This window comes from Pristiophorus japonicus, chromosome 22, assembly GCF_044704955.1.
Source record: "Pristiophorus japonicus isolate sPriJap1 chromosome 22, sPriJap1.hap1, whole genome shotgun sequence".
In the NCBI taxonomy this organism is placed as follows: domain Eukaryota; kingdom Metazoa; phylum Chordata; class Chondrichthyes; family Pristiophoridae; genus Pristiophorus; species Pristiophorus japonicus.
In genome coordinates this window covers 42,960,896-42,974,244 of record NC_091998.1, presented here as the reverse complement: position 1 = coordinate 42,974,244, position 13,349 = coordinate 42,960,896, and the positions used below count along the sequence as shown (strand labels likewise).

The 13,349-nt window shown below is 45.7% G+C and overlaps 1 protein-coding gene across 3 annotated transcripts in view; it reads right to left on the bottom strand.

The window, feature by feature from the left end:
* Window positions 1–9,065: 9,065 nt before the first annotated feature.
* Window positions 9,066–13,349, bottom strand: part of nsd3 (nuclear receptor binding SET domain protein 3) — an 87,598-nt gene continuing 83,314 nt past the window's right edge. For all 3 annotated transcript variants that reach the window (XM_070865975.1, XM_070865977.1, XM_070865976.1), the window contains one exon: window positions 9,066–11,357. In XM_070865975.1, coding sequence (XP_070722076.1) covers window positions 11,110–11,357 — 248 coding nt within the window. In that variant the 3' untranslated portion in view covers window positions 9,066–11,109. The remainder of the gene's footprint in view (window positions 11,358–13,349) is intronic.

Genomic DNA, 13,349 nt, shown 5'->3' with positions numbered 1-13,349 from the left:
TCTGGTTGTCTTGTCGATTTAAAAGAAAAAGCTCTTGATATTTCGGATGCTAAATGGAAAGTGCTCAGTAATTTACACAGGGTACTTTTTCTTCATTGCCATGTCTAATTTTGTCCTTTCAGCCCCCTTCTCAGAAGTCATGCTATGTTGTTGGGTGTAGCACTCATTAAAAGCCATGGGCTTTGTGTAGGTAGAAAGCAGGTAACTAGCACTGAAGGTCTATTTCGAGTGCAGGAAGTTACAAGGTGCTACGGAACTTAAAAGGCATCTCAATGAAGGCCAGTAAGTCACCGAATACTCCAATCATCTCTGACTGCAGTCAGACGCCCCCCCCCCAAAAAAAAATAATCTTCTTTCATATGGCAATAGCAAATCAAATGTCAATATCCAAGTCAGATATCCAGGCCAAAGCTTCCTCTGTAACATTGAGTTTCAGAGTAACCCAGAGCCTGACTTGGAAATAGTTGTGTGTTGAGGATATGGAAAGAATGGAGCACTGTCCGTTCTACAGGTAATGGACTGTACGTTTGCTTCTAGTATCAGCTTGGTGCTCCTGGGCAGTTTGACAATAAAAAAGTTTGTCATCGGCTGTGCAATCCTTCTCTAACCTCTGTCTGTCTAACTTCATTATCTTATGAATACAACTATGGTCAGAACTTTTCCCTTATTCCCCCTAAGCTCCAAAATACCCCATCCTCAGCACTCCTCCCTGCATTGTCAAGTGTATTGAAATCTAGACTCATGGTGCCGTCTCCTACTCAAACTCAAAACGGTGGATTCTCAATTTATAAAAAAAACACAGGCACTCCCCCAACGACAGTGAGTTTATTCAAAGAGTAGCTTTGTCTGACCAGGAACTCCCCCGGTTTGACCACTAGTTAATGCTGAGTGAGCTGGCATTAACCAGGCGGGGAAGATTGTCCTCGGCGGAGAGATTGAGGAGACTAGGCCATGTTCCCTGTAATTTAGAAGAACGAGAGGTGATCTAATTGAAACATGTAACATTCTTACAGGGCGTGACAGGGTAGATGCTGGGAGGATGTTTCCCCTGGCTAGGGAGTCTTGAACTAGGGGTCATAGAATGAGTCGGCCATTTAGGACTGAGATGAGAAATTTCTTCACTCTGAATCTCTGGAATTCTGTCCCGGAGGGCTGTGGATGTTCAGTATATTAAAGGTACAGATTGATAGATTTTTGGATATTGTGGGATATAGGGATAGTGGGGGATGGTGGAATTGAGGTAGAAGATCAGCCACAATCTTACTGAATGGCAGAGCAGGCTCGATGTTCTTATGACACGTGGACTTAAAAAAAAAATCCCAAGCAGTTCATCCCACATGATGCTTCAGGTGGGGGGAAAAAAACAATTTAACTGGTAGCTTGCGAATTTCCTGAGAACTAGAAGCAAAAAGGCTAATAGAATGTCGACCTTTATCTCCAGGGGGCTGGAATACAAAGGGGTAGAACTTGGGTTACAGTAAGATAAGGCTCTGGTTAAACTATAGCTGGGATACTGCATTCAGTTCTGGGCACCATACCGCAGGAAGGATAGTGGGGGGGGGGGGGGAAGGGGGATAAACTGGTGGGAACGGCCACCCTGACCCACTCTCTTGATCGGAAAATAGTTGTGGTTGACTTGTGAAGGAAATGCATTTTCATTGGGTGCCCAGCAGATAGTGGACTAATGGAGCCACAGATAGACTGTCTCTGCGAAATTGGGGGGAGCGGGGGGGAAGCGGAAAGAGAGACAAGAAAACCCTTGAACTCGGCAGCATTTTCCATTTGACAGCATCTAATGTGCATTGCACCAACAGATTAATATAGCCCCAGTCATGTGAAAAGAACATTATGAGACTAATGTAAAATTCTAACGCACACGATGGTCATTTTACTGTTAAAGGGACTATCGACTATTGTAAATGTGCTGTACAATTTAAGTTTTGTATTAATAGCTTACTGTAAAATCTACATTTTACATCTATTGTACAGTCACCAGTTGTTGAATATTTTAATTATAGTTTAGAAACAGAGACGATATGCAATGTGAGGTTTAAACCACTGGAAGTTGAAGGGCCAGTAGTGTATGCTGCCCTCTGCAGGTGCATTCCTTCATTACAGGTGGTCAGCAGCAAACCTGCATTTTCTTGGCAGGTTTGAGATGTGTGTAAATCCTCATTAGACAGGTTTAAAATCTGAAGCCAAGATCAAGGTCTCTGACAGACAGGAAGACAAACAGAATCTGACAGCACACCTCAGCCTGGGTAACTCCCAGCGGTGGATCAGACCCGTTCCACACACTGTGCTTGGAACAGAAGCTTTTGTTAAAGCTTCGGGCATTGAACGGTGATGCCCCACCAGCGAGTTCCCAGGGTATCAGCACTTGGGAGCGTTCAGTTTCAGGCGGTACAGCTTGTCGCTGGTCACTCCATCCACTAGAATGGTACAACGTCTGGAAAAAGCCAAACCCGGGGAAGGGGCAAATCAACCCCGCAAAAAAAGCCAATTTTGCCCGCTAAACTCACCAGGTAAACTCGTACAAACATCAATTTTCTTCCCTCAAGAACTTGTCAAGCACTTGCTAAAAGAACTGCAAGGAACCTTTACTTACCAAAGTCACCCGTCCCAGAGAGGAATAGCTGGCTGGCACAAGAAATACTTTATCTAACCACATTCTCTAGTCAAATAATAACCATTTTAAATTACAGATGTAGCCAAAACCTCAATCACATCCTCAAACTTAGTTTTCTTGGTTAGGAGGAGAGGGTGAGGGAGATAAAGGTGTGGGTTTGATCCTTTTGCCTCAGGATGTGGCAGGGGTTATTCAGGTTTCCTGGAGTTTGCTGCATGGGGAGGGAACCTCTGTGGAACTAACTTAATCTGCAAACATGAAATGGTTCTGCCAGGTTTTCTTCCATCGTTCCTGACGAGTCAAAAACATCCAACCGACCCTGACCCCGCCCTTGGTGTGCCATTTCATATACGACCAATCTTTTATATTGTCATCTTCACCGCCACTTCCTAAACTAGTGACACCCTTGATGGCCTCCCTCCCTGTACCATCCATAAACTCCCAACTCAGCTGCCTTATCTCTAATCTTCAGCCTCACAACCTCCTCCCACCCCACGAGATGTCTGCGCTCCTCAAATTCTGCCCTCTTGAGCATCTTTGATTTTAATCGCTCAACCATTGGTGGCCATGCATTCAGTTGCCTGGGCCCCAAGCTCTGGAACTTCCTGCCTAAACCTCTCCGCTTCTCTACCCTCCTTAAAACCTACCTCTTTGACCAAGCTTTTGGGCACCTGCCCTAAAACCTTATGTGGCTCGGTGTCAAATTTATTTGTTTTGTTTTGCAACACTTCTGCGAAGCGCCTTGGGACGTTTTACGTTAACTGCGCTATATAAATGCAAGTTGTTGTTGCCCTACATCAAGTTCCATTTGCCCATCACCCCTGTCTTCACTAATCCATATTGACTCCCCATCTCCTGACACACTCGATTCAAAATCCTGGTCCTGGTCAATAAATCTCTCCAGGGGCTTCCCCCCCCCAGCACCATCTCTGCAATCTCCTCCAGCCCATGATTCCTCCTTCTGAATGCTCTGTTCCAGCTTGCTGTGCATCCCTTCCTCACCATCGGCGGTGGTACATCAACTCGCCCCTGAACCTCTGCACTTAAAGCCTCTTCGAAATCTTATCGATTCCATCTAGCTTTCAGTCACCCTCCTACTCTCCCTGGCCCAGCCTCAATCCCCATTTGTAAAGCATGTAGGGATATTTTTCTTTTAAAAAAAAACATTAAGTGTACTAAATAAATGCAAGTCATTTTGGTTGCCTGCAAGTTGTTCCACTATTAAACAAGCATAAAAAGCAGACCCTCCATTTGAACACTGAGAACTGTTTATTGAAGTCAATGTCAAGCAAGTCTGTGATTTGTTTCCCTTCAGATCAATGGAATGTTATTACAAATCTTCGGAATGAACCTTTTATGGAATCAAACCATGGCAAAATTCCAACTGTAAACTGAAATAAAATGTTCTTTTTTTAAAAAAAAGAGCCATCTCTGTGATGAATAATATACAAAAGAATTTAAACATTCTTAAGAATCCTACATTCAAACACACAGAATACAGTCACAGGCGAGATTATTACAAGCAGTCCAATTAGTGAGGAGGGGGGGGGCGAAGTCTCTGTACATTCAACAAAGCTGCAAGTTTTCACACTTTGTGCAATGACATGTGGAAACGACAAATTTTTAAGAGCTGCATTTCAACAAATCCTGACCACCACCAGATTGTCTTTACAATAATACCACTCCCTCGCCCTTCCAAGTGGTTCGATAAGGGAAGAGTCAGTGTGTTCAGCCAGCCTTCTGAATCCCCAAATCCTGTCTTTTGTTTTCAGTTAGTTATACTAAAGAAAACCTGCCCGGTTATAACAAGCTGTACATACTTTAAATAAATGGGAAATACAAAAAAATCTGCTTTTGTCGATAGCTGTGCAACTTAATCCTGTTGTATAGAGTATTTTCCAGGCTCACTTCACCGCTTGATAAGGAGCCATTTTGACCTCCAATTAGTCAACATTTCATGGCGATACAAAAATATACTGCAGCACTGTCTACCTATAAATAAACTTACAAAAAGAAATAGAACTGTGAAACGATACAGAACTTTCAAGTAATAAGAAAATATCTCCGACACTTCGTGTGATGTCAGGCGAAAGGAGAACGATTGTTTAGTACCAGGGATCATTCTTGCCAATCAACACCCGGCAAGTTGGATTTTAATGCGTTTTCTCTCACAAATACAGCTTTACGGCATCCGAAAGGAAGTTGTGTGTGTTTTCTGCACTTTGGCAAGTGTTACTGGTGCGTTAAAAAAAAACACACACACACACACACAAAAGCCCTTGCGATGTCTGGCACTAATCCAGCTGTATAAAACTGAAGGCCTATTTCTGCCACACCGTCAGCATCACTGAGCAGCCATACAGGAGTTGCTGCCCCATTGTGGAGTTGGACCGGACTCTGGAGGGCCACAGTGTGGGGGTTCCCTGCAAGTGGGATTCTGGCAACACTTGGGTTGGAACTCCCCTCCCATGAGGAATTCCCTCAGGCATTTCTCTGAACTTGCCCAGAGCCTATTTGAAATTGGGCCTCTCTCAACAAAAGCTAAACAGGGCCCTCGCAGGTAGTGTAACCAGGGCACGACTATCTGGAATTGGACTGTTGCTGGCAATCTGACGTCCCAAGCGCCCCTACAACTGAGGAGATCTGTGCCCGAGGCCCCTATTCCTACAGGAGGTCCAGCCTGGCCAAGCAGAGAAACCTATTAACATATCTTCACACTCTTACAAATCCAAACTATGCAATCATAAGTGTGAATTGAAATTCAAAACGAGTCAATATACTTATCACAAAGTGCTTTATGAGAACATAAGAATTAGGAGGAGTAGGCCAATCGGCCCCTCAAGCCTGCTCCGCCATTCAATAAGATCATGGCTGATCTGCATCAACTCCACTTTTCTGCACTATCCCCATATCCCTTAATTCCCTTAATACCCCCAAATCTATTGATCTCTGTTTTGAATATACTCAATGACTGAGTGTACCCAGCCAAGAGCAAGGCAAGACAGGACCAACCGCTTCCATAGATTACTTCTAGAACTACCTTTGTTTGGTCAACCTCTGAACAACCCAGTGGACTGGCCCAATCCCTTGCAGAATCAGACCAGAGGTGAGAGTTCAGATTTTTGTTTCCCTCAATCCCCTCGCCTCCACCCCAATCTGACCAGAACTAATGCCCTTTCACACACCATGCAGCCTCTGAGTTTAACAAGAATCACTAACATTGTGCTTGAAGCAAACCCCAAATAATGCAATAAATTAAGGCAATGTGCAAGTGCTCCCATTTCCAACAAGGACCAGATTGCTAAACTGATCCCTTTGCTTTGGAGATAATGATAAATAGTTGTAACCTGAATTCTAGGCTTTCAAAACTTTGTACATCAAACTTTTCAGTTATTGTGTTCAAAATCTGCTAATCACCAAGAGAGGTCATTGGTTCGTTCTATATATATATATAAATATATATATAAAAATCTCATGGCCAATCTCACATTCTTAAATAGAACAAATCTGCCTCGCCAACAGAGTGTTGTAGGGCAAGCGGAAATGGGCCTGGATACAAGTGCAATAAATGGACAAACCTCCAGTCTCTCTGTATAGAATGGAACACTATCAGTTAAAAGCCTGTTCACATGTTTCAGATATTTACACCAATATTATTATACAGTAAAAGAGCATCTTTTGCCCCTTCCCACTAACAAACCCATAATCCAACAATTAGCCTGGGTCTTGTTTGGACGTTTTGCGTTATCCTATCGTCTGATTTGGAGGAAAATAACAGGATTACACGGATTCCCGGATTCAGGTTTGTGAAAGAGGCAATGCGATTTCCTAACTATTCAAAAGAGCGCATTCTGCAAAAAATCATTTAAAATAATCATAAACTTCCTATCTGGCTTGCTCTGGGACACATCACCACGTTAATACTGTCTGCTCAAAGGGCCCTCATCCTTTCACTATAAATGCATTCCACAATGCAATCTTTTGCAAGATTTGTTTTTCAATATATTTTAATTTATTAAGGACAACACATGTTATAAAACATCTCTGATTTTGCCAGCACATCTGACGATGATGCTCGCCATTCACAATGAAAAGAGTAAACTTCAACATTCTTGGAAATACCCCTCCCGTCCCCCTGTGCTGGGTTACAAGTTGGGAGTCCTCAAACTAGGACATGATGGGAGACAGTAAAATAGTATCTGAGTTTTTGCATGGATTTTTTTTACATCCTATTGACAGATAAAACCAGACCAGTCAACAACAGTCAAAAAATACCCAAATAAAGTGGAAGTTAGTGTCACATGACATACAATCCAACCATTTAGTCACATATGGCATTGGCAGCACACTTTCAAGTTAACGCACTGGAGTATTAAGAAAAGGGTGAGGGGGTGGGTATGGGGGGAGGGGGGGGGGGGGGGAGAACTGAAATCTACCGCCGGCTCATTTGCCAAAAAGCCAAAACTCAGGTTACAAATGATTCTTCGTGGAAATCAAGTTCTTTATAAAATAGACTTCATCTGACAGTTCTTATTTAAAAGACTGCCGAGCAGAGGGAGGGACAGGGGAAAGAGATGGGTCACTTTGAGGATGTGCTTTCCCCGCCCCTGGTTTTGTGGCTTATTTCTGGCCACCAGCCAAGCTGCAATTCGTTGCCCCCCCACCACCCCACCCACCCGTGAAAGCTTGCCTGACACAAGGGTGCACACATTGCCGCTATAAAAGTGCTGCTCAGATAACCACTCGCAACTGTTTCAAGACCCCTTCTTCACCCTTTTAGAAACAATGGGTGTGTGCATACCAGTTTTAAACAGTATACAAAACTATTTTTTAAAAAAACGCTAACTGGGGAAAATAAAAGAATCACCTTCCAGACAGGCAAACGGAGTCCCCTCACTGGATTGGTGGCGCATTGCATGACCGCATCAACCGTGTAGTGTATTCAACGTTACAATTGCACAACAAAATGAGAAGTACCTAAACAGAGGGTGTACAGACACAAGACGCTGTAGCTCCTAGTTCATCGCTCCGAGCTCAGGAGAGATGGGTCAGGTGGTCCAAGTATGAAACCAAACTGCTACGTAGTGGACACAAAAACACAAGAAGCTGAAAATGCTCAACGGTCCTGGCAGCATGTGCGGACAAATAGGGGGTCAGTCGACCTTTCGGGCCTGGAGCTGTTCCTCGGGACTGCCGTGTCGTGGTCACTGGGGCTACGGTGATACAAAAGGCAATTTTTACACGTCTGAAGGCATCCATCCAGGTTTTCCAGTGGTCTGCCCTATCAGCCCACCCTAGACTATGGCCATGTGCAGCTGTTTCTTGATGTCAATCTGCCCATACTGAGTGATACACACCCCCGCTGGCCTCCCAATAGCACCAAGTCCTCCAAATGCCCCGCTCCTTACAGTTATCCTTCCAGTTGGCCAGCTCTGCCTCCACTGATTGGATGGAGAACGGGGCAGGGGAGGACATATGTATTGCTGCTCTTGTGGATGTGGCTGGGTGATGGGTCATTTAGCCTCTTAACTATAATCGCCAAGAGGTCTGGGGCATGGGTGATTGATCAAACCTGGCAAAGTGGAGGCGGGTGGGGGGCGGGGATGGAGGGGGAGGCATGGGACCCATCTCTACCCGTAGAAACTACTTAGTGCAACAACCCAATGAAGACAAGTAAACATTTTCCACACCTTCCTTCCATGGGCTTGCTTAAAAAAACTGAGACTTTCAACTGTTCTTCCACTGGGACCTGCTCCAGACTCAGTGGAAGTGAGAGAGAGAGCGAGCCCACACAAGACGAAATAAAAAATGCCATTCAAAAATGAAAATTTTTGCTTGAAAGTACAAACAGATAGTGGAAGATAAAATGCAGTTTATAATTCTGGGAGGACTCTAAAGTAGCCTGACAGACAGAATGTAGCACAAGAGGCGAAATTAGTTCAGGGTGTGAGGGTTGGGGGGGGGGGGGGGGGGGGGAAAGAGGGGAAGATAGGATGGGGAAGGAGAGAAAACCATTTCAGTGAAAGGCTATTGACATTTCCTTCCAGCAAATTGCGCACTGAATCTGCAGAGTGGAAATCTCCCAGTGTTGGTAATGGAAACCCTCCTGAGACCGAGACACCCCACCACCCAATGCAATACCTCAACAGAGTGAAATTGGACATCTATCTGACTAGACCGGATGCATACTATACGTGGTTGGTAGGTCCCACTGCATCTTGGAATTAGAGATAAATTGGAGGCTGGCTGGGAATGGATGCAAGAGACAGACGTGACTGCAGGCAGTTTTGGGAATGGTGGGGGAGACCCGCAAGTGCAGACCCATTTGGAACCAGAGAAAGACCCCCCTTCCTCTTCAATCTCCAGTCAGCTGCCATTTTATCTAATGTCTACACAGATGTTTCACTGCCCCCCCCCCCTCCCCAAGCCCTCAGTGTGGGCTGTATGCAGCGCAAACAAAGAGAAGAGCCAGGAGATGGAAATCAAATGTTCTTGGACCAAGAAAGGAGTTAGTAAAATACTGTCCAAACAGTCATGTAGGTTCACTATCCTGTACACATCTCTGTCAATGAGCAGTTACTCCATAGGAGTTGGTCTGTCTGACTTTTGGATGTTGCTGGTTTTAGAAGGGGAAGACACAGCTAGCGGTTGGGGCAGGGAGTCACCCAGGGTAGGCAGTACCCAATCGTCACAGCTCAGCAATGAGTCACAAGCCAGCGGAAGAAAGGGGGAAAGCAAACGGGGGGGGGGGGGGGGGAAGAAATACAAATGAAATCCAGCCGAAGCAAATGTGGAAACTTGACAGTTTTACCAAGAGACATATTTTTGAACGGCTACCCTGAATTTGCAACATGTAGACATGTGATGGATGGGGAGGGTTTTTTTTGCCATTAAATACAATGTGTGAATAATGCTGAAAAACAAAAGTCACAATTTTATTCTACCGCAGTTCTAGTATCAGAACGTGAAAGGTATAAGGTTATTTTAAATATACAGACATATTTAAATGTTTATTATATACAGGAGTGCTTTATCATAGAATCATAGATTCATAGAGAAGGTTAAGGGGAGATTTATTACAGGTAGAGGTGTTCAAAATGATGGGGGGTTATGACAGTGAGTAGAGGATACTGCTTCCAGTGGCAGGAGGGTCGGTAACCAGAGGATACAGCTTTAAGGTGACCAGCAAGACAACCTGAGGGGAGAGGAGGAGAATTTGTATTTTTACGCAGCGACTTATTATGATCAGGGGTGCACTGCCGGAAAGGGTGGTGGAAGATTCAATAGTAATGGAGGAGAAAAAGACTGGATAAGCTCTTTCAGAGCCAGCACTAGCACGATGGGCCAAATGGCCTCCTTTCTGATTCTATGATTCTAGGAGCACTTGGTAAGAGCATTTTATTCGTCCACAAAACACTCTGTTAAGAGCAAAGATGACACTTTAAGTTTCCGTTTTTTAAAAAAAACATGATATTTTTCTATCATAATTTTGCTTTTTACATACAAATGTATAAAAATAATAAAATCACGTCGTCAAACTGTAGCCATAATGGTAGTGCTGATAACAGAAAATATGAACTCCAAAAGGCAAAACTCGAATTAGAATGCTCACTTATACAGGTGGAGAAAATACGACTGTAAATGTTACTAATAATTAGAAGTAAAATCTGGAGGCGTGTTCCACCCTTGGAGCTCGGGTGACAACCGAAGTCACAGGACAAAGCTGGGGCTGTTTGTATTATCCGAACCTCAAATAAAACACTACACTACCAGCTACTGTTATAGACTTCATACCTGCATACCGTTGTGGGATTTTAAACCCCTTCATATTCTCTTCCTCGCCTTGTCAAACATTAGGAGGCTCATGATCTGTTCATCTGGCAGTTTATGATCGCTTCCAATGTGTTTTTTTTAAATTTCCCGGTCCTATTATTAGCAGATCCTGGTCCACTGCGAGGTGTTTCCAGATTAACAAAGTGCTGAACACAACCCACTTTCCATCTTAAAGGGGAGGGGGATGGAAAGAGTGGGTGTCACATTTCCTATCTTGACCACCTAGTAAACTATATAGAATTCCCGTCTTTTCTCCGCTACCCCCACCCACCTTCCCTTCACCATGATCAGTTTTAATTTAAACATTATTGAAACAAGGTTCTTAACATTATCCTTAGATTTTGGTTTTAGTGGACACGGGCGAGTTTCCCTTCCGACATCAATGATCGGACACAAATACCACGATACACTAACAATTTAGAAAAAGACAAAAATTGTGACGAAAATTCTTGCAGGGTGTTTACTGGGTTTGTCACTTTAAGGTGTCCAAATAAAATCAAAATCAAAACAATCTTTTGGTCATCTTTACTTACTCCCTCGAAATCTCCGCGTTTTCCCCACTGTGCATGATTTACAATCTCCAGAGCCCTTTTCGAGCAGAAGACTAAAGGTGGCCCCGGTCGGTCTTGCAGTCCGCTTGGCAGCATTCACTCGTTGGTTTCCTCGCCGGTGTCCTCGGCCGCCGAGTTGTTCTGGAGGCTGACGGAGGAGGACGAGTCGAATTCGGCCGGGCAGCTGGGGTCGTGCTCGGAGCAGCAGAGGCGGCCGTCTAGCGCCGAGGCGGTCAGGGCGCCCTTTTGGTGCTCCTTGCAGTAGGAGTTGGGGCAGAAGTCGCAGAAGGAGGTGGATGCTTTGCCGCATTCGTCGCAGTGATGCCAAGGGCATTCCCACTTTCCTGGGGATCGAACGGATTGGGGGGGGGGGGGGGGGGCGGGAAAATGAAAGAAACACAATCCCTTATTTAAATAAAATTCATTGCGCCTTTTCCCCCACCTTATAGCCCACTAAATGCAGTGTCAGCGGTGGCTCAGTGGGCAGCACACTCGCCTCAGAGTCAGAAGGTTGTGGGTTCAAGTCCCACTCCAGGGATTTGGGCACAAAAAACTCCAGGCTGACACTCCCAGTGCAGTGCTGAGGGAGTGCCGCACTGTCGGAGGTGCCGTCTTTCGGATGAGCCGTTAAACCGAGGCTCCGCCTGCTCTAAGTATATGCCAAAGATCCCGCGGCACTATTTCGAAGAGCGAGGGAGTTATCCCCGGTGTCCTGGGGCCAATATTCATCCCTCAATCAACATAACCAAAAGACAGATTATCCGCTCATTATCACATTGCTGTTTGTGGGAGCTTGCTGTGTGCAAATTGGCTGCCGCGTTTCCTACATTACAACAGTGATGACACTTCATTGGCTGTAAAGCGCTTTAGGACGGTCGTGAAAGGCGCTATATAAATGCAAGTCTCTTTTTTCCCCAACAAATGGCTCAGCCTGGTGATCACCCCATACATTAATCCGAGGGCACTGGAGTGATCCTCCAGCTAGCAGCCCACTGCCTTCTCAGCTGAAGGAGGCGTGGGGCACAGGTAGACCCAGGGAATGGGTTGCAGTACTGTTACCAAAGGTTTAGCTTGTGCGGTATTTCTGTATGAGGGGAAAAAAAAAACCTTCCAATGGTAAAATGAGGGTTTCTTTATCCAGTTCCAAACCTGGCTCCTGAGTCTGAAGAGACTTTGTTCAGTCCAATGCCACGTGGACGAAGTACTGGTGGTTATGGGTTTGTCACTTGTGTTTAAAGCGGAGAGGGAATTTTGAGATTTTGAATTACGCATTCTGACACAACATTGGAGTGCGATTTTATTCCCTGCAGTGTAATAATAAGCTAAGTGAAATCACTGGGAGAGTAAAACCCGGTTAGAAAGTTTGTGTGTCATGTGTGTCCTCTCTTCCTGATGTCTCCACGTACCACACAACCCCCTTTAGCTGAGGTCGGCTGGCTCCAGCTGTATTTTCAGATTCACCACTGTGTAAATAGTCTCCTCCCTCACCTACCCTATCCGCCAACCAAAGAGACAACGGATCTGTGCCTTGGTCTTTGCTGAGGCCACTCCACTGGCCACAAGGAGATGCACAAAGCAGCAGTGTTGACTGCTCCTTCACTGCCGCATTGCTCTCTCCTGAGAAAGCAGTTTATTGCTCGCCCCCTCAAATTGCCCTAATGTTCAGCCATGAACTCATTGAATGGCGGTGCAGGCTCGAAGGGCCAAATGGCCTACTCCTGCACCTATTTTCTATGTTTCTATGTTTCTAAGTCACAAGATCCGAGCAGCAGCCGAGAAAATCTGTTCACCAATGCCTTCATAAACCGCAGGCGTCACAATAAGTAACAAGCGGCTGAACAAAGACTGGGTCGTGATAAGTGTTGCCCCTATTTTTTTGGGGGTGCGCGGCCCCTTTAAGTGGCTGTGCGGGCCAAAGTTCCGCACATGCGCGCGTCTTTCCATTTAAAAGTTGGTGAGCGGCCTGCGCGGGACCTCCTTACCGCTGACACAGGAACGTTGGTTGTCCCGATCTGTAAGACCATCAGCAGGCCGGGGCCATTGGAGGGAGCAGCGTGCGGCAGCATACCACTGCAGGGAGCAGCGCGTGCTGCTGCAGGAGGGCGACGGCTGCGAAGCCAGGTCATTGACTGCAGTGCGGGCAGGCACAGCAGGAGGGGCGAAGGAGCGGCAAGAGTCCGTAGAGGAAATTGACCGGGGCCCAGGAGAGGCGTGAATCTGGGGCCCAGGAGAGGCGTGAATCTGGGGCCCAGGAGAGGCGTGAATCTGGGGCCCAGAAGAGGCGAGGGCCCAGGGACAGCACAGGCCAGCCCACATGTGTGCGCACTCGGTCTGTG